Source organism: Bactrocera latifrons, unplaced genomic scaffold (genome assembly GCF_001853355.1).
Source record: "Bactrocera latifrons isolate USDA-ARS-PBARC rearing strain unplaced genomic scaffold, ASM185335v1 scaffold_10, whole genome shotgun sequence".
NCBI lineage: Eukaryota > Metazoa > Arthropoda > Insecta > Diptera > Tephritidae > Bactrocera > Bactrocera latifrons.
The window spans coordinates 3,182,856-3,205,328 of NW_017534408.1; the positions used below are offsets into that span (position 1 = coordinate 3,182,856).

A 22,473-nucleotide genomic window follows, 5' to 3' on the forward strand; every position below is an offset into this window, starting at 1 on the left:
ATAGACGTGTACTTATGTGTATGCCCGCAAGTGTACGCGCATAAAAGACAATCGCATATGTTTTAATTAATGAAAATTTTTAATTTTAATTTTATTATACGTTATTTTCATTTTTTTACTTTGTTTCCCATTTCCTTAAGTTAAAAAAAATTATGTGGAGTCAGATTTCTAATGTTTTTCTTAATTTACCTTCGCTTCATTATTCGTCCTCTCATACGCTTGCCAAAATAAGTGCATCTGTATATTTAAATTCGTGTAAAAAGATTTTAAGAGCACAATTTTTATAGCGTTGCACTCAGTTGGTTTTTACAATATTTCTTCTTTTTTGCGGTTTCACTTCTTGTCAGCATTCGTTAAATGATAAACCGCATCGGAAAGCTAAAAATGCAGCATGCAATAAAAAATAGTGCAGTAATAAAGACGCGGCATGTAAAATGCCACAGCCAAAAACCGCGCAGAAGTCACAAATTGAAATGTGCACACACACACACACCTGTACAGTTAAGTGCATGCAGCGGTTTCGTAAAAATACGGGAAATTAATGAGCAAAAACTACAATGAAAAGGTGCAAAAGAGATAGTGAAAAAATTAAGAGGTTCTTAAATACGATACGAGCAATAAGTGCATGTTGCCAGGGGTGATTAGTTGCCACCGAATGGCGGCAAGAAAGTTGCAAAATGTTGCCATAAACCGAAATGGCTGGCAGTGCAATGCCGTGCGGTTTTATATATCTATGTACATGTGGGTGTAATTTAAGGCTGAGTATTCAATTTTTTAAATTTAGCGGTACAATATTTTTAGAACAAAACTGCTTGAGCCAATAATTGTCGAATTCCAGGGGAAAAAATGAGGATGATATACAAAAATGGACAACATAACCTTTTGGAATAATATATCCTGCACACATTTAAAAATTGCTTACGCAGCCTAAAGGTAGGCAACACTTTATTTAAACAATAGTGTTCAAGTGCCAATAAGACAAAAAGCCGTTCGAAGTAATGTTGCTGAAGACCGCAATGTCGATTTCAAGAATTTCTCAAGAATTGAAACTGTCTGAAACCATAGCCTGGCGGATTCTGAGAAATGGGTTTGGCTTGCATTCGTATAAAATTGTTCTCATTCGAGAACTGAAGCCATTGCAGCACCGTAAACGTCGCGCTGATTTTGCCTCGGAAGAACTTTAAAACGATAACAATTTTTCATCATCTTCTTCTATGAGGCTCACTTTCATCTGAGTGATGCGGAAAATAAACAAATTAAACACAAGTTCGATTCTTGTGCGAAGGAAACCGCAAGTTATTATTAAACAAAAAATTACATTCACCTAAATTGATAGTTTGGTGTGGTTTTTTGATCTGGTGGTTTTGATTATAGGTTCGTACTGCTGGTGAAATGAAGCTGGTGTCACCGTTATTGTCAATGGAGATCGCTCATAACCAACTTTTTATGACCAAATTGGTAAGAAGTTGATTTTGTCAACATTTGGTTCCAACAAGATGGGGCTACGTGCCACAACCGAATTATAGCGAGAAAAGTTTGGAGATTCGATTATTTCAAAAAATTGGGTCAATAAATGGTCTCCGAGAAGTTGTGATTTAACAGCATTAGACTAAATCTTGTGGATTTCTTTTCAAGCTTTAGAAGCAAATATTAAATGTGCTATTCATTACATGTGACTTGATTTAGTGGAAAAAGTACTCGAAAGTTTTCTACCTTGGTTCCTGCAAAAGAAGTCGTGTAGGCTATTTTCGGAACGAGACGAGCAAGAACGCGTTTCATACCCAAATATCCACCAAAATCACTTAAGCGGACTCGCGAGAATTGTTGATGCCTCTTTCCATCTTTATAACACTTGTCTGACGATTTTCAAGCATCTTATCCTTTACTCTTTTAATATTTTCATCAGGTGCAGAGGTCGTCGTTCAGAACGAGGCATCTCTTCAACGATCTCTCGACCACCTTTGAAGGTTTTGTACCATTCGTAGGCTTGTGCTTTTGATCAAACTGAATCCCCGTAAGCCTTCTCCAACAGTTGCAATGATTCTGCATACGAAATTTGGTGAGAAATACAAAATTCGAGGTAAATTATTTGTTCGATATTTTTATCCAAAGTAAAGGTAGCAAAGCATAACTGGGGTGTACCGACTTAAGCAGCTGCTGTGAGAAAACTGGTTGACAGATTGGGCTCATAGTTGGCATAGTAATTAAAGATAATCTTAACAATTAAGGTAAATACTTCCGAGTACTTGGTATTATACTGGAGCTACAATAAATATGCCACATATTAATAAAATGCTCAAAAGACTTGTCGCCGAAGGCAATTAATTTCACGAAACATCAATTTATGATACTCTATTTCTATAACACGATACCTTATTTTATATAACGTTTATATGTAGATATGGGTTCCAATAGTTTCCTGTATATTACATGTAAATACAACAGAGTTAAAAAATGTAAATAAAGAAATGTTGAATTGTAAAGTTTGCACTGAAAATTCATAAATACTAAAACACTGCACACTGCTTTTTTGCAACTGTAAATATAAGCTATTTCGTGCGGCATGTCAATAATATGGATATAATTTTTTATTGGAATTTTACTTTGCTGCACGGCAAAGGTGCTAGAAAAGCTGACCTGGCGCTAGAGGAAACATTCGTTTGTATGTGTGTGTATGGGTATTTACACGCACATGACCGGGTAACGGTGCAGCAAAAGGTCCGCAACTGAAAAAACAAATATCGGTTGCGCATTTATGGAATTGCATGCAAACTTCAATACGGCCACACGAGTATGCGCCATGGGACACCAGGTGGTATGAGCGACATTTAAAAGCAGTAGAGCGCCAGCTGGCATGAGCAACACTTGAGCAATGTCGAGCGCATATTTAAAAAATATGCAATAAATGCTTATAAATATATTTGCTTACGTATGCTTACGTCTTTTCAAAGATGTGAATTATTTTTAGCAAAGTGACAGAAATAACTGGCGAACATTTATTTGCAAAGGCATGAAGAAATAGTTTTCAAATATGCGCAAGAAAACACACTCAGCCGCACTGGCCACAACTCAACATTTGCTGCACTCAATGTAATGCGTAATCACAACAAAAAAAAAAAAAACAAAGAAAAAAAATTAAGAACAAAAATAAATAGAAACTCATAATCTGTTATCAAGGAAGTTTTTCTTAAAGAAAGCGTAGAGCAGCGGGAGGAAATTTTTATAATCCTTAATGCGCTCCAGAAGTTTAATGTCTTCGTACACATAGTTGTGTGGGTATAAATAAGCGTGCCAGCTGCCACGAAAGTTGACGCCACAGGCAGCTGCGAAGTTGCAATGAAACCCAATATAAAGGTAAGCAACAGAAAATAAGGCGACAAGGCACTGGAAACAAGCCCACTTTCGCTGCCGTAAATCTTTGGATGCGGCTGTAAAAACTCTTCATTATTATGTCTTTTCTTATTTACCCGTTTCCATTATCTTTTCGCTTTTTTTTCGCCCAAGCTCGCCGCATTATTTTTCCACGTATTTATCTCTGCGCCCAAAACAAAACAAAAAACAGGCGAACTTTAAAAGATAAAAAATATTGGCATAACGGTTAATGCAACAACGTGCAACTCGTTTATGGCATATTCACTTTGGCGCGCTGCCAGCGGGACGCGGGTTGTAGTCCCGACGATAATTACGCCTCATTATGCTTGTCAGTGGCGGCAGCGATATTTGCAAGTTGAAAGTAAATAAATGTGTAAGCAAAAAAACAAAAGAAAGGCAGGTAAATTTAATGAAATGGAGTTAAGTGTTTCTGTGAAGCATATATGAAAAGAGAATTTTTTGCTTTATCGCCATACTTATGGTTATTTTCATTGCTTTATTCGCGCTGCATGCGCTCGCCAGCGTGTTTATTTAATTGAATTCGCAGCGCAAAGTATAATTATGCATTTTACAAGTGCAAAAACAACAACGTTGCTTGCATTAATTGCGGCCTACCAAGGATTCTTGCGTTTAAGCGCTTTGGAAAAAAATCAATTTGCCGCACTGCTTTTGATATACATATTTAAAGCTATAATTGATGAAAACAAATATTTGTTGTTGTAATTTGTAAGTCGTCTGTTGCACAGCTGAACGGATTTCGCAGCAGCGAGTGCGTTTTTATTTGAAGATTTGCCTGTTATCGGCGCTTAATGTAAGTGTTTGAACTTTGCGCCGTAAGGTATGCTACGATTTGTATGAATATTGCGTTTGCAGCGAGGAAATAAATAGTTCGAAAATGAAATGCGTAAAATGCGGCAGATAATTCTTTAATTTTATTTATTTTTAAGCCATAAATACATCTTTAGTTTGTAGTGATGGTCAACAGCTTTCCAAATATAAACATTGTTACTCAATTCTACTTTTATGTTGGTTATATTCAACTATGAATATAATGAAATTGATTTTCCATAACATATGGAGCAAAATTTGTAATTTTCTTGGATTTGATGAAGAATATTGAAGCCTATGCTTGCTATATAAAATAGCTTAACCATCAAAGTATAATTCTTACGTATGTATTTGACAAAATAGTTAATTTAGACATTCTTAGTGATGACAAATACTCGTTTTAAGAACAAACAAAAAAAAAAAAAAAAAAAAAAAAAATTAATTAAGAAATAAACCTAGATAGCTAACACTTCCTATATAATTATAGTCATATGGTTTTATCAAAGCTATAGACCCTACCAAATTAGCAAAAATCGATTGATTGCTGCCGAGATGTTGACAAAAACTATTTTATAGCACGCGTTAATTGTGAAAAGATTTTAAATTTTTAGTGATTTTAGCGGAAGATGCAAGATTGGTCCTCTTATTACAGATAAATATATTACACTTGAAATAAGAGAGAAATTCAATGCGAATTATATAATTTTGCAAAACTGTGCGCTCAAAGTTAGTCAAGGAGTGTCTGTTCTCAATTGAAATGGCATCAAGCTACCTCAAACGTAAGGCTTTTTACTAGATATTGTCCAATACTATAACTATGTATGTTTAAAGAAGAGAGTATTAAATGCAAAAGCAAGCAGGATGGAAGTAAAAGAAAGGGAAAATCGTTTTCAAGATCCTATATTAAAATAAGAAAGACAAAAAAAAAACAAAAAACAAAAAAAAACAAAAAAAAAAAACAAAAAAAAAAAAACGTTTATGCGACTAACTCTGAACAACTTATTTTCAATACTGATATATAATCGTTTGTTAAAATTTCGCAATGAAGAGTTGCAAACAAAAGCATCGCTGTACTGATTTTTGTCGCCACGATTTGAATGTGCTTTCAATGTAAATACGCCAAGGCTACTTGAGAACTCCGTAACACGCTACACTGATCCGGCATTTGTTTGACATAAGCTGCGCGGCTCATAAAAGTCTCAAAACCCACTCACAACAAATTTATTAGCACTTAAGCATATTGAGGTACTTGCCAGCGCCTCGGCTTATATCACAACCGCAGCAGTGAGTTCGTAGTGGCAGAACAAAAGAGTGAGAGCGCAAAGTTATTGAAATTAAGGCTTTTGACATCGCCAAATGACAAATCCATCAGCTGAATGCCAAAAGTCACAAATATATGCACACAAACACACATATGTATATATGAGAGCGAGAGTGAGAGTTGACACTTCATGACGTTGTGACAGCTGTGACAATTGTGAGCTTATGCCGCAGCCGCTCGGGCCCAAGACACGCTGCCGGCCAAAGCGTCAAGTTAAGTAAAACTTTTTGTTGCCCGCACAGCTTCCTCATGTTTTCCTTGTGCTTATGCGCAACAACAACAACGGAATTTGCCTACTTGCTGTCATTTTGCTTGACATGGCGTCGGCGCTGAGGACAAAGCAGGGTTGCTTGTATGTGTGTCAGAGGGATAACAATGCCTTGTATATGTGTGTGCTGGTGTATGTGGTAAATATTTGTGGGTATAAGACAAATCCGCTGACGCACACTCAACCGCGTTTAACGGTAAATCTTAATGTTTCTTTTTGGCCTCGCTGCCAGCCGAATTGCTAACGTGCTGTTGCTGCTGTTGTTGTTTTATTTCTTGTTAGCAAAGCAGTTTACGCAAAAGCTTTTAAGGGATTTTTAGCTCTTGTGCGCTTAAAGCAGGGATCAGCCAAGAAATACGGTAATGAGTTTACATGGCAAATACGTCATGAACCGCCAAGCGCTTCGTTGCGAGGGTGCGGGGAAGCACTTCCGCCTGTGCTCATTGCATACCCACGCATTTGCATTTGATGTATGCGCGTCTTAAATCTTAAAATAATTTTAATATTTTCCTCAGCCAACTGCCTTGTACGCATTTGTGTGTGTGTGTGTGTGGGTGTATTTGCACCAGTTTCGAAATATTTTTGCTTTTTCTTCAAGTTAGCCGTTTTTTATGTTTCCTTGTCATAATAACATGTGATTAATTGCGGTGTCTAGCGGCAAAAGCTCATTACGACCACAGGGATGGCAACAGTAAAAGTTGACTTTGTCGAAAAATAACTGTTTCTGCTGGAAAAGTTCAAAACATCATCACATTAATATTAACACGTTTCAATGTTTTTGGGTTTTTGTTGCTGTAATGTGTATTTAGAGGCAGTACTTGGTTCTTCGTATGAGTTGCTTTGAATTGTGTGATATAGAGTTGAAATTATTAGCTTTGAAGTGCTTAACTTACACAGTAATAATCAAATACATTTATTGAAATTAGTTAAGTAGCATTGCTTTGTTCAGTACAATCAATTTGCTTCCTTGGAATTTTTCGTTTTGAAAGTATATTTTTTCAAAGTAAAATTTTCACTTGCAAAGAAATTAAAAAAAAAACATTTGTGGTCGCAATTTAAGCTTTTAAAAGCTACAGGGTCGAGCTCAAAGTAGATGATGCCTTTCCAATACCACCAAACACGCAGCATAATCTATCGAGGCGTCAATCCTTGCTTTGCGACCATTTGTTGAGCTTCATCACGCTTGTACCATGTTCTTTTTCGCACATTATTGCCGTATTTGATCCGCTTTTCGTGTTCTGTTACCATTCGCTCCAGAAATGGTTCGATTTCATTTCGTTTTAGCAAAGAGTCGCAGTTGTTAATGCGGACCATTAAATTTTTCACAGACAATTCATGTGGTACCCAAACATCGAGCTTGTTTTATAGCTAGCAATTTTTAAACGGTTCAAGGCCATTTGATGTTGAATATTAAGCTCCTTAGCGATATCACGGCTGCTTACTTGACGGTCCTGGTCAATCTTTTCCATAATTTCATTGAGTTTTTCAACGACAGGTCGACCAGAGCGAGGAGCATTTTTCACATCGAAATTTCCAGAACGGAAGCGAGTGAACCATTGTTGTGCTACACGCACTGATACAGCTCCGTAAACTTCACAAATTTCATTGGTAGCTTGAGTGGGAATCTTTCTTCTTTCATACAAAATTTTCAAAATATTGCGAATTTTTTCCTTTATTTTCACTCGTTTTTGAACAGCTGTAACTCTTTTTCAACTTCCCCGAATTGAATGTTTTTTCTTTGAATGAAGCCAAAAATATCACCTTTCCAGCACCATAAGGCGTGCCACAGTGTAATTGGTAGCACTGGAGATAGACGACTACAACGACAGCTATTGATAAAATACGAAAAGACTTTTTCGACTACTCCATATAATATGGTGTAATAAGTATCCCTTAGAAATAAGTTACTTATTTTGAAAATTTTTCTAACAAATATGTAATCAGGCATATAGTCTTTAATGTGCCTTATGAAACTATTCACAAAGACCTTAAAAAAACATGAACCGCGTTGGCAAAAATTGCCCGAATCATTATTAGAATATGTAATGAACATAACTATGATTAGTCTGCGGTTTGTTTTTGAGAAGAAATTCCAATTGAGATCCAACTTGATTCGGATTGGTTCTTCTGAGGGTAGATCGAGTCGATAAACTCTTCCTTTCCTGACTGCTATTCATCCTATAGCCATTTCAAAATATTCTGTTTTGATTTTTCGATCAATAAAAATGCTGTTTCTGTGAACTTCGGTCTCTATAAAGGTGTGTTCGTCAACTCTCTTCAAAAGTGCTTGAAAATCGTCGTTTGACATTAGAGAGATAGTGGAGGATCCAACATTTATTATGGATCTACTCTGCACATTTCGATTAATATTTTGGGTATCAAGCGAGCCAATGCTAAACTCGTACCACATGATCTGAATCACTTTGTAAATCACGTCGAGTAGAGGTCTCAGTATATGATGCTTGATACAATATTTAAGGGTCCTTCATTCATCAAACGCATAATGGGATACAAGACGTGAGCTTATGAACATGGCGTCAGAGCTGCTCAAAAATCTACCTTATGGTGCTAGAAAAAAGAGTCGAAACCATAAAACTAAAATTCATTGAAGACCGTACCAGTTCAGGCTTATGAAAAATTGCTTTTAGCATTGGCAAACTTGCATTGACTCAAATGTTGGCCTTCTTTGTCACTCCTCTTCCAATTTTTATAATTTAGTTTTTCGTTTGTATTATTCTTACAATAATAAAGTGCAGCATTTTCGAGCACAACACAGGCCAAGTAAACGTTTATGCGCTAAAAATTTACCTTGGTTAGSAGATCGCACGTAAACTGTTATTTGTAGTCTTTGAAGTCTTTGTCGTCCTGACCATAGAAAAGAAGAACTGCTGTGTTCGAATTCCCCCACAAGCTGCCCAAAAGCGTAGCTATCGAATAGTAGAACACATGAGGATGCGGGAGCGCCGACCTGCTTTTATACTATTAATAGCAGGTTCTATGGTACGCTGCCTTGCTAGCTCATCAGCTTTACAATTGCCTGCGATTCCGCTGTAGCYTGGTACCCATACYAGTCATATCACGAAGAGACTCGATGCTATTGATAACGAGCTTAGGCACTCCTTGACCAAACCTGTATGCACTGTTATCGAGTTCAATGCTGGTATCGTCGCCCTGCTCTCTCAGTGGCTGGTCACTGCTCTGAATGAGGCTGCGCTGCGGAGCAGTAAATCTAATGCTACCATAATGGCTGCAATCTCGGCTTTGGAAACACTACAATAGTCAGGCAGTAAGAAGCAGGAGTTGATGAAGAGCTCCTGTTATAAAAAGATTTGTTCCTATAGAAGTATATACGTATCTCCATATCTTAGAAATTTTTCAAAATGAAGAACATATTATAAGAAAATAAATTGCTCAAAAAATATTCAAAGTTTTTCTTTTTAAATTCACTTCAATTTTGTACGGATTCAGCTAATCCCTAATATTACACCACAACGTTTGACGTTGGGGGAAACCAACCACAAATATAATCTCAGCTGTAAACAAGRGATAAACAATACACCACCATTGAACTTTGCCCAGACTATTTTTGCTCATCCCACACTTTTGGCTCAAGGGCCTTGGCCTAAGCAGGCCACCAACTGAAATTATTATGCAGGGAGTGCGAAATGCGGTAAGCCAAACAATTGGTGTATTGGAAAAGAGGCAGAAATTGTTTTTGTTTTGCTTGTTGCATTATTATGGCAAGCATGTCAACAGTTACAGTTACTCGCTAGTGACTATTAGCCACACTGCTTGGCAAAGACCTTCACGCACGAATGCTGATATATAAACTTGCCGCAAAAGCCAACCGAGCAAGTGTGGTGGCATGGATTATCGCGACACATAATACAGCAATAACAATAAGGCATTTGTGCATTTGCAGCAAATCTATAAACAGGAAAATATTTCAAAGCTTTGYCAACAAATGTGATACACATCTTAAACAACCGCACTTTCGAGTTGTGAAATCGATGCTGGAAAGGCAACAACAAGAAAATATTGTTGTTGCAATATAGTGGTTGTAACAGCTAAACAGCTAGGCCAGAGTAGCATTTATGACTTTTCGAACCTGAAAGTAATATGCTTGTATCCTTTAAGCTGCACGTGGCGCACTTGCACACACACACACACACATATATGTATATACTCGTACATGCCTGCTTTTGTACCTTTTACCTTGTAAAGTGAAATTCAAAGCGCAAACAAAAACAATGRAAGCTGCAAAATATTTTGAAGCCTACTGTGACACTTTGTAGTTTTACTCCTCATAAGCAAGTTATTGTTTGTTTATAGAAATTTATATGTGCACGTGTGTATATATGTGTAATCGAATATATGTTTCAGTAGCTTAAACACTCAGTTCATGCTACTTGGCAGCCAAATGTGGGGGCAACTAATATTTACTACTGCTTCTGCTTGTTCTGCCCTCTTCTTATACTCTAGACCGTACATCAATTTTACCTCGAAGTTTGCAACACCAGAAGGGGACCTTGTAGGCTGGTTTATATATGAACTAGTCTCTCAATTTTGAGATATCGATTTGAAATTATGTACAGCTACGGTTTTTTCAATAAAGCTGCTCATATGTCGAAATCGTCGATGTCGGACTACTATAGCATATAGCTGTCATATAAACTGAACGATCGKAGTCAAGTAGTTGTATGGAAAACTTTTTTGGTGGAACGAATATCTTCATGAAATTTGGCATATATTGTTGTTCAATATAACGGTACAACCTGGAAAAAAATTGYTYAGATYGGACCACTATAGCATATAGCTGTCATACAATTTGAACGATAGAAATCAAGACTTGTACGATAAACTTTTTTGGTTGAGAGAATATCGTCATGAAATTTGGCGTATAATATTACTCAATATAGTGCTACCATACTGCCAAAAATTGTTCAGATCGGACCACTGTAGCATATAGCTGCCATACACGCTGTTCGATCAAAATCAAGTCCGTTAAGCAAACTTTTTTTATCTGTGCAGAATTTTATAATTTCGGTGCCACCGAATTTAACTTTTTTTTTTTTACCTCACTTTGTTTCGTTTTCGTCTTCCTGCCCTGTCTTCTTCTTCCCACTTATTATTTCTGTTGGTTTTGTTGCCAACGGTGTCTTTATTATATCTCCATTGTCAGCGTGTAGTCTGCAGTTATTTTTAACTTTTTGACATCTTCGCCACTTGCTTTATTCTTATTGTTGTTGTTTTGATATACACACATCCATACATGCAAACAGGTATTTTAGGCCTTGCAGGCAAGTCTAGTAGTTACAGCAAGCATTTGCAAGGATTCTTTAACCCTTAGCACATTTCAAGGTAGATGTTTTGCACCGACTGTGCTTTGCTCCATCACACACCATCTCACACATATATGGGAAAGCGCACCAAATCTGTGTGTGTGTGTGGCCACTTATGGTTCAAAGTGCGCTCCTAATATTTGTTGCGATACAAATACAATGCGAATAATACACAGATAAACGGGTCAAAGGGCATGTGCTGTTTGTTAAGCCTGGTGGGTGTGGCGTGTTGAGGTGAATTAGGGGGGTGTTGAGTGTTTTTGTTACTTAAGCAATATGACATAAGAAAGCAGTTTTAGATTTGTTGCTTTGTTTTTATTGCTACTTTGTTGTTCATGCTGCCATTGTTGGCGTTGTTGTTGCTTCTATGCTTATCTTGACATTGTGCTGCTATGTAAACATTGCATTGAATAATGGCTTTGCATAATGCTTTTGAAATGTTAATTTCTATTTTTACAGATTGTAAGTTCACTTTTGTGAAAGCTTTGATGGTCGAGAATTTTCGGAAATAAATAATGTATAGTATATTTCTGCTTCTTAACTGTACATATGTACATGTGTATGTGCGTATGTACATATATGGTATGTCGGAATGCATTTATGAAATAATTGTAGTTTGAGGATAGTGATTTTGAAGGTTAGCTTTAATATGAACGATATGTATATTTAAGAAAATTTTCGGAGTAATTCCGCAAATTTTAGAGTTATTTGAAAAGTTCGCTTGGCAGAATTTAAGAAATTTCGGAGTAATGCAAAAATATTTATAGGCTTTTCGAAAGCTCGTTTAAAATATTTCAAGAAATTTTCGGAGTATTTCGGAAACTATGAAATTTGTTAAGAAAGCTCACTTTATATTACATTATAGGAACTTATCGGAGTAATTCGCATATATTAAAAGTTCTTTGGAAGAATCATTTCTAATACAAGTATTTTAAGAACTTTTTAGATTAAATAGGAAATACTGAAATATTGGCTTGGAATATTCTAAGAATTTTTCAGAATAATTCCGAAATCCTAAAAGTTTTTTGGATGTATCTCTTGGAGTACTTTAGAAACTTTTCAGAAAAAATTCGGATACATTGATACATTCTTTGGGAACTTTACAAGTAATATTTTAAGAAATTTTCACAGTTATTAAGAAATTGTGAAAGTTCTTTAGAAAGGATTTGGATTAATTTTGGAAATTTTTGGAGTAATTCAGGTACATATATTTAGAGTTCTTTGGAAGTTTCGCTTGGAGTATTTTAGGCACCTTTTGATGAAATTCGGTAAATATTGAAAGTTCTTTGGAATATTTAAGAAAATTTTCGCAAAAATTCGGATACGTAAAATTGTTTTTTGTAAACATTACTTGTAATAATTTACAAACTTTTCAGAGTTGCTAAGAAATATTGAAAAATTTTTATAGAAGTTGGTTTAAAATATTTTAGGTAATACGGAAACTATAAAATTTCTTTTGAAATCATGTTTGAAATATATTAAGAAATTTTCGGAGTAATTCGGAAACCGCAAATTTCTTTAGAAAGTTCGCTTGGCATATTTTAGGAAATTTTTGGAGTAACTCGGAAAACGCAATATTCCTTTGGAAAGTTCGCTTGGAATATTTTAAATGTTTTWATAAGACGTCGTTCAACGGTTCACTGCCCTACCAATGAAAATAACGCAGTAAATAGWGGATAAGGGTGAAAAGCAGTTTTTTAATTCTTAAAAAAGTAAAGGCAAAAGAGARAACATAACCGAAAAGAACTTTTCACGCTTAGCATATGCGACCAAGGACTATGAATTTGTCGGCATTCCTGAAAATTATCATTATCAGCTTTATATTATATTTTATTGTTACAGTTACCGAGGTGTATGTCTTCAACCCAGACCAGACGTACAAAGTCTGCAATAAATTTCAATTTCTCCTTTGACTTTACCAATAGTATTTCGAATTAAAAATTATCTACACACTCACCTCCTTCATCGGTCATGACCAGTATGGTGGTTTCCGGCCCCAAGCCTTCCGGATTGAACACTTGCACGGTGACTTTGTACTGTGTATATGTCTCCAGATTTGTGATTTCATGACTCTGCAATGGAAACAAGATAAATTGCAAGTTGACAAAACTTTAGACAAAAATTACAAAACACATCATTAAAATTATGTGTTACAAAATGTGAGAGATTTTCGAGCAAATTACAACTAATTACTCGCACAACCAACGTTGCAAAGCKTTGGCCGTGATTACGTAAAGCCCATTACAAATTCGGCCAGCCCAAAGAGCAAATGCTGTTGCTTAACTACTTTCATGCTGCTGAATTAAGGATATGCATGTAAGCTTTAATTTTGCTGCCAACGCAACAAGCATTTTCCGTTATGCGCGCACACAACTACACACACACACATACACAAAGTGSTATGTAGTTACAGATGTTAGAAAGGTGCGCCAGCAACTGGTGTAGACTAAATGAGAAAACCCGAATTTTAACTGGCCAACCATAAAGTACGTAAGCTCATTTGGTTAAGCAGCTCATTCAGAGACAAAGTGCGGACTTAAACCTAAAATGCACACACACACAYACACACTAACACACTTACATTGAAACTATATAGAGGTAAACAGTGTGTGGACSCCACCACCGATCTGCATTAACACTGTTGTGCGCCGAAAAATATAAACTAAAATTTCACCCGCTTCGGCTGTGGCTTTTGTGAGTGTGTGTGCTCCGTGTTGTTGTGGGTGTACACACTTACCGACACATACTTAGCAGTTTGTGTAATAGTTAGACGATTGCAATTTACGCGACTGGCTGGTAAATTAAATTCGTTAAAATGTGTCTAAAACGTTGGCCGTAGCCGCTAAAATGCGAGGAAAAATTAGTGTATAAAAAAGGAAACCACAGACACGTCGATTGACATGCTAGTGCTGCGAAGCTAATGTTATATTTTCATAGTTGTATGTGTGTTCGGTTAATACGGCAAACACAACAGCTTAAGTGCTGCTAACACTCTTAAAAATTAAAATTTAATTTGGCTGAAAATTGTGGTGTTGGTGCCCGAAAGTATGGAGGTAATGCTGAAATTGTTTTTAAATTTTTTTTTTTGGAATTTTCGCCTGTGAGAAATTTGAATTTTCATTATAGCATGTATTCAGTATTTGTAATCATTATCATGRTAATTATTGCTAATTAATTAGTAATTATTATTATTTAATTAATTAATTTGAACTAAATATAAAACTGTAATGATTACTAATTGATCAGTATTTGTAATCATTACATAGTAAAATGAAATAATGATTACTTTTTGCCATTACTTTCTTAATTTGAAATAAATATAAGGCAGTAATGATTACTAATTGATCATTATTTGTAATCATTACATAATAAATACTGAATTAAATTTATTGACTACTTATTGTTATTACTAATTTAATTTTAAATAATTATAAGATTATAATGATTATTTATTAACAAGTATTTGTAATCATTATCATAGTAATTATTGCAAATTATTTAATATTTATTATTGTAACTTAATTATTTCTATATATTATTCATTAASCGGTATTGGTAATCATTACATAGTAATATGAAAAATTAATTTTAATGCATTTCCATTATTTAATTAGTCGACATCATACATGAGATTAGAGTGATTACTGATTARTTAGTACTGTAAAGAATACATAGCAATTTTTTAAGGTATTGGAAAGTAAAAATTATCCATTACCTTTGTATATTTAGTTTTTAATAAAAATGTAGTGAAAATGTATTAAGCAGTATTTGCAATAATTATTTCAAAGTAATTATAATTACTAGCATTACTAATTTAACTTAAAATTAATTATTACTTATTTAAATTAATTTAAAATGTTTAATATATTTAACACTAAAGGGATGCTTTAATAATCTATATTTGTAATCATAACATAGCAATTATATCAAATGAATGATTATATAGTACCACTACTTATTCAATTTGAAATAACTTTAACCCTGCTTAATTTTTTTAATCATTAAATAGTAATTATATTTATATTACTTATTACCATTACTTTTTTAGTTTTAAATAATTAGAAGCCTTGAGTGATTATATATTAATTGGTATTGGGAATCATTACATAGTAATTATATCAAATTAATTATTATATATTGCCATTACTTATTTCATTTTAAATAAATCTAACACTATGGTGATTATTTATTCATCAATTTTAGCAATCACTACATAAAAGGTAAATTAAGTAAAATTTTACGCAAATAATCTTAAGTAAGTATAAAAGAGTTGCGCTTGTTCAACTAGCTATAGTAGTTTCCGAGATATGTACAAAAAACTTAGTAGGGGGCGGGGCCACGGCCACTTTTCCAAAAAAATTACGTCCAAATATGCCCCTCCTAATGCGATCATTTATGCAAATTTCACTTTAATATCTTTATTTATGGCTTAGTTATGACACTTTTTAGGTTTTCGGTTTTCGCCATTTTGTGGGCATGGCAGTGGGCCGATTTTGCCCATCTGCGAACTTGTTCTTCTTAGGGAGCCGGGAAATACGTGTACCAAGTTTCATCATGATATCTCAATTTTCACTCAAGTTACAGCTTGCACGGACGGACGGACAGACGGACAACCGGACTTCAACTCTCCCCGTCACCCTGATCCTTTTGGTATATATAACCCTATATCTGACTCTTTTAGTTTTAGGACTTACAAACAACCGTTATGTGAACAAAACTATAATACTCTCCTTAGGAACTTTTTTGCGAGAGTATAATAATTATATATTAATGTTTCTATACCCAATATGGCTTTATAAATATCTTTGCACGTAACTAATCATTGAAATTTGTCAGAGCGCCACACTTTTGGCTAAGTCCTAGTTCTTGCGCGTATTTCACACTCATATCTGCTAGTTTTTGGCGAAATTTTTGCAGGTGCCATAGTATTCCTCCAATCTGAATGCATTTACTATTTATTCGGTAATAAATGTGGCGTTATCTAAATCGTTGCGCTATCTTGCTATATTCGCATATTTTAATTGGAAAATCCTAACGGCTGCGTACACAATATTTTTCTGCGCCAGCATGGGTATAGGTGGACACACAAACAACGCTCATATGGTTTATGGGAAGTGCTATCGCGAAAGGGGCATTGTCTGATTTTTCGCCGAATATTCGTTATTTTTATTTCCGAAAGCTGCACTTCATATTAGAGATTTGCAACTTTTTGATAACTCGTTATTTATTTGGACAAACTAGTGCATATGCGCGTGCCTGTGCGCGAGTGTGTGGTTTTTATGTTGCGCAAAAATATAGAATTTTTCAGAGAACAAAACGCGCCTTCGATGTTAACTATCGTCCATATAGTTGCGACGATATGTGTGTGAGCCGCTACGTTTGCGTATGTGAGGCGCTATGCGTATGTGTGTGTGGCAAAGTCATCGTATGCCGTGCACCAACAAACTCTCGCAGTCTCGCACAGGCGGCAGACATTATTAAAAAACAGTTTCACAGCGGAAAATATGCAATGGAACGTGATAGTAGTTTAGTGCGGCTACCGAATCTTGTAGATACATACATATAATCAAGGTGGCAGTTTTGCGCTTTTGTGCACACAGACACACGAATGTGTGGCACTTTTGCGCTGTGTGCGCGCGCGCTTTTGTCTGCTGCGGAGCGTGAGTCACAAGCCAGCAAAATGTTGCGATAAAAAATTGAAGTTGCACGTTTTCGCCTCGCAGGGTAATATTTCAGCATCAAAGTGTTATGCAAATAAAAGGCGACTAGTTGCAAAAACAAAACGACAAAATGTTGGAAAATAAAATAGGAATGAAAGAAAATAATACAAATTTTGTAGTAAAAATGCGCATAGATGCGCAAGGGTACAAACAATCAAAGTGCATGCGGAAGCGTGTGTAAAAAAGTAGCATTTTATAAAATAAAAGCGGCAGCCGGCAATAAAAGCAKGCAAAGCGCAGCAAATGGCAAAATGAAAAGCGTGCACTAAAGGCGCGATAAGTGTGCGCTTTTACGAAAAATATGCACTTGGGAGCGCTATGTGGCGCTTGCACGCAGACGAAGACGCGCGGTCGGTCAGCGGAGATGTGTATTGGCGTAAAGGCGCCGCGTTGCCCTCTACTGCGCTGCTGACAGTGCATCCTTCTACAGCGTTAGTTGGCGCTTCTTATCCGCAAGCCGTGCGTCGCCGATGTCAGCTGACAAGCCCCCCACGCCGCTTCACGTGTATTGGTACGTGAGTATAATCGCTGATAATTTTCGGGATATATTGCAAGTGCGATAAGTTTACAATTGCGCGGGCTGCAAATAAAGCGCAAAATATATGTAGAGTAAAGTCGCGGAGGCAATAAAGCGTTCGCTTGCTAACAAAGCGCCTAACAGAGCGCACTAGTCTCCATATGAGTGAGTGTGCTGTTGACATGCGAAGAAAAAATGATATAATAGAAACCACTCATATTGAAACGAAATTTGATTATCGGTTATAAAATGGTTCTTTATCCGTTATTTATTGGTAATATTCTGGTTATATCTGAGAGAAAAAGATGGAAATTTTATGCTACATATGCAGTGAATCGTAAACAATAAAAAACAAAATTTGAGTTTTGTTTATAAAATGGTTTTATATTGGTTATATCTAATTGCGAAAGCTGAAAATTTATTGCCACATAGTATGTATATGCAATATGATGTAGTGAATCATAACCAATGACAATCTCAATTTCGATTTTTTTGATGATATGTTCTTTTATATTTTAAGTGACGATATGAGAGTTGCACGATAAAGATAAGTTATACCGAAAAAATATACTTGTAATGAAAAACAGAGACGAAGTGGCAGGTGGGATGCTTTTCTTTAACTACTTATTATGGGCTGCTCTGGAAAAGCCAGAAAATGGCAGAAGCCTACAGTACAAAATATCAATGGAATCTAATGCATTTGTTTAGGACTTTTGGTTCTCCAAGAACACTACAGACTGCAGGAAATGTCTAAATCAAGGCATTTGGGAAACAATGGAATATCTTTTTTTCACTTGTCTCGCATTGAGAAGCATCTGGGGTCCCCTCGGTGATACATTGGAGCAGGTACTGATAGTTCAACTACAGAGTCTGTGGAAATTCGCTTCAAGCGCAGGCATCCTAAATGTTGACTACTCCCCATTGATCTAGTAACTGAACTCCATCTGGTATCGCAAAGGACCAAAACTGGTCTAAGCGTGGCTCACTGGCCTACCAGATTAACCTACCCTAAGCTGTTATCAATTTCAAAAATTTACTAACCAATTTGGCATTCAGGAGATCCTTCGACGAAAAAGACTAAACGATCATTTTATAGTTAAAACAGGTTACCAATCTGAGCCTTATAATTGAAAACTAAACATCGGTTGTTGATTTTTGCAATAGAAACGTTAGTGAAAGTCCGTACAACTTTGAACAAACTGTACTTTTGGAACCCAGAGGAAGTTACGAGGCAAGTTTTATACTCACAACACCATCTGATCAAATTTTACACGGATCGCTGTAACTTCCTGGTGTTAATATTAATGAAGTCTACTTTATCAGAAATGCTAGTATTTCAGTGCCACAAAGCATTTAGTGAAGGTCGTGAAGTCATAGCATACTTGTCTCATGCGAGTCGTCGTCGACGATAACATCGAACGGTTAAAGAAACAGTGCTTGAAAATCATCGTGTTGGCTTTAGAGTGATAGCAGACAGTAACTTATTTTTACTAAGAATGAAGCTTGGGCTTGTAAATACAACGTCGAAAACGATTTGCATTCTAGTATGATTGTGACTGACTTTATGGCCAAAGAGGATACGACGAGAGTCATATTAACCAGATTTGGCTCTCTGTTTCAGTAAATTTGTTATGTGTATATGAACTTAGCAAGTTAATTGAGTCAATTTAGGTGTGTCTTTCGACAGCTTGGGCTTGGTCACTCCTTTTATGACCGCGATTATCGGTAAAGGGCAGAGCTGCAACAAAATCCTCAAGTCAGTAGCCGGTGAAAGGACAAATAAATGTAGTTGGTAACATACAAGACAATCGGCCGGCCGGTCCTTGACTACGCCGCACCCATGTGGTCGGGTGGATGCAGTGAAACGCAGACAAGGACACTGCAATCTGGACTACGACAGGATGGCTCTTGAATTCTCCCATCGAACACCTGCAAAGTCAAGCACGTATGCTCCCAGTTAAGGAGCAAAGTGAACTTTCCTCCAAACAGTTCCTGCTGGGGTGGTTTCGCAGAAATTATCCCTACAGTCATCTACTTGAAGCGGAACCGCCTCCTAGGGGCAACAAGAGGTCATTATTCAACTTAAACAACACGCCGACAAGTCTTCGGACGCAAATAATTTCCGATAAGTACTTAGCGCCATTCACAGTGGAGAAGTTAACATCTTCACCGACTCACTCTAGGTGGATGGCGTACTTGAAGTCAAACCACCACCCATTGCAAACGAAGAGCTCAAGTATACTCATAATTGACTGTCAATGGGATCTTGCATTTTCGAAAGATCTATTCTCAAACCTGCAAGCTCTATTTGGTTTTCGCGAAAAGTTAAAGTCTGACTGTAACTCTTTAAGTTCACTGCTTCTATTTTCGACCCTCTTCCGGTCCCAATATTCATGAAATGTCTTTTCACGTTCTTCGCTGGTTTTGTTGCTGTTGTTTCTTTTATTACGATAGCAATTGGATTTGCACGCGATTTCACGAGATAAACGTAAATTACCTTTTAATATTAGGTACATGAGCCCGTTTAGCCATTTGTAGGCGCTTAGCGCGGCATTTAACTAAGTTGTCGACATAAATGCCAAAAAAGCAAAAACAAAACGAAAAACAAACAACAAACAACAAAAACACCAAAAGCACCAGGCCTTAATGCCGAAACAACAATGGCATAAATCCACAGCGATCCGCGACGGCAAATCCAAACTAAACTACAAAACAATAGCTACAACAATAAAAGCAACAACGCCAGGAGCAAGTGTTGAGAACAATTCAAATTGCCACAACAACACTGCAACAGTCGGAGCAATAAGAGCAAACAGCTTTGTACAGCCCATGAGCTGGCGAATCAACGAACGACACCGGAAATTGTAAGTAAAACTTTTTAGGCTTTGAATTTTAGGGGCCAAATGGCAAAGCGAGGTAACGGCACACATACAAATTTACAAATAGACAGACCGACAGACTCACTCGAGGTGAAAGTACGATGTGGCGCAACTAAATTTTGTGTGAGACAGGTGGTGTGAGTGAGCTGAGAATGTCAGTGACAGTATCGTGTTTGGCTAACTACAGTTTCAGGCCTTCGGTGTTGGCGGTCGGACGGAAGTTGTGGCTGCAACGAGCGTGTCAGCTGTGAATTTCATGTTAGTATGTATACWGATTWMGTATGTGKSTRTGCTGGTGATGGCTTTTGCACCTGGGTTGAGTAACCACATCATCAAATGGTTGTATMACAAMGGTCCGGTAGGGTCTGAGAGYGATGTTGGCTTTCGGAAGCGATGWTTCTTGAAACCTAAATGGTYTCGTAAAAACAWTGTTACYACATGTTCTGCGATAATTCGAGGTATTAGCTTCTTAACTCTTTATTCCTTTTGGGATTTCGAAGTCGCTTATATTTTGTAATGCTAATCGAAGCCGAACATTGGTTTGTTGACTATCAAGCAGTAAAAACAGCTAGGACAGTAGCTTTTGTGAATCAGAAAAGTTCCATAGCCATTCGGTGGCAAATTACAACTGAAGAATATGGTGGATAAGTCTATGAAGGAATCTTCCGTATGAATACTTGTGYAGATAAGGTAATAAATATATAATTTTTTATATTTTCTGAACTGCTGGGTAAGGAATCCCTTGTAGACTGCACAGAAGTCGAGTTTTGGAAATATATTTCCGAGATTTTTAGAAGTTTCCTTTACTTAGACAAGCCATTTTCTTAGAAGTTTGCGTCGAAACCTGGTTTTCCAAAAATAAGTAATCAAAAGTAAGTATAGGGATATTTGTACACTAAGATGTGTATTTAGATATTCTCTAGGTCTTTATCCTGACTTTTTTTTAATGAAAATGGAAGGACGCACAGAAAACATACGAGATTTTGCAAGTTACGCCGTAATGCTATAGAGTTACCTTCCACTTTGGTAAGTTTTGTAAGTGACATAGTATCCTAAGATCATTCGGAAGTGCCTTGGAACACAATTTTACAGCTGCTTAGATTTAGACTTTGAAATATTTGGCGCGGAAACACACCCGAATGGACTAGTGAGCTTGCTGGGTATACGACACCGAGGCAAAGTCTTGCTGGTCGATTGCCACCGGTTAGGCCGAAAAAGTTTTGTGTGGATGCACCGGTGGCGGCACAGCCTTGYTCACGCTTTTGGCCAAGCTGTCAGATATTTACACGGCGACGGCTACAACGCCTGCGGTGACACCGACAATGACAATCAAATGAAAATAAATGACATTCACGGCTGACAACACGGCCTGCCCACGAGCACCTCATCGTCTGTCGGACGGTAAATGCCGGCGGCGCAGCTGATAAACAAGAAAATGCGACGAGATGTGAGCGGTGCTACATGCGCGCATTTGCGTTGCCGCCAATTGTGCAGCCACAACGAAGTGCAACGCCTCCAAATATAAGCATTTTCTCGGTCGTCGGTCGTTGGTTGTGTGCTTTATGTGAATAGTAACAACCTAAGGTTGACATTTAGCGGCTGAATGATAGGCCTCTTTAGCGCGTTGAGCTCAGCKTTGCATAGCCGACACCATTTGGTTACGTCAAATAAATTTTGCGGAGCCCTTTTTGGTTTATTCCAATTTTGTTCTATTTGTCAATATACGATGCGTTTTCATGGTAAATTTTGGAAATTGCACTTACCTCGACGGTGCTGTCGCGTATGTAAATCTCCTTGGTGTCGTTACGATCGCGTGGTCGATATGTTATGCGATAACCGAGAAATTCGCCGAGTATAGTGTCGGCTGGCGGTGGCTTCCACGATATRTACACCGATGTGGACGAGGTATTGTGGGCGGTCGTTGGTATTGGTTTGCCAGTTGGAGCTGAAATTAGAAAAATTAAGTGTGTTCAGCCTTTAATGAAGTGTAAATAGAAACAAACTGCGCATAATAGTCTCCCTGCATAGGGTTACCACATATTACTTACAATATTAGTATAATAAGAAATTTCAGTGCMWRTTCCAAARTACCACCMGTTCTTAGCTTMATATTTAAAGTTCCTATTAAAGGTTGCTTCTAGACAGTGRAAAACACTTAAATATTAATCTTTAGTTCTTTAAGTTTTCTTTGGGCTGGTTTACATCGATAAGTATATTTTAATTTAT

At 36.8% G+C, this 22,473-nt stretch overlaps 1 protein-coding gene across 4 annotated transcripts in view; it reads right to left on the reverse strand.

The window, feature by feature from the left end:
• The window catches only part of LOC108966499 (tyrosine-protein phosphatase 99A), a gene marked incomplete at its 5' end in the record, with an annotated part of 228,901 nt that extends 206,709 nt beyond the window's left edge, over positions 1-22,192 (reverse strand). For all 4 annotated transcript variants that reach the window (XM_018929441.1, XM_018929457.1, XM_018929449.1 and 1 more), the window contains 2 exon segments: positions 13,089-13,203; positions 22,011-22,192. In XM_018929441.1, the coding sequence (XP_018784986.1) occupies positions 13,089-13,203; positions 22,011-22,192 (297 nt within the window).
• Positions 22,193-22,473: the final 281 nt, after the last annotated feature.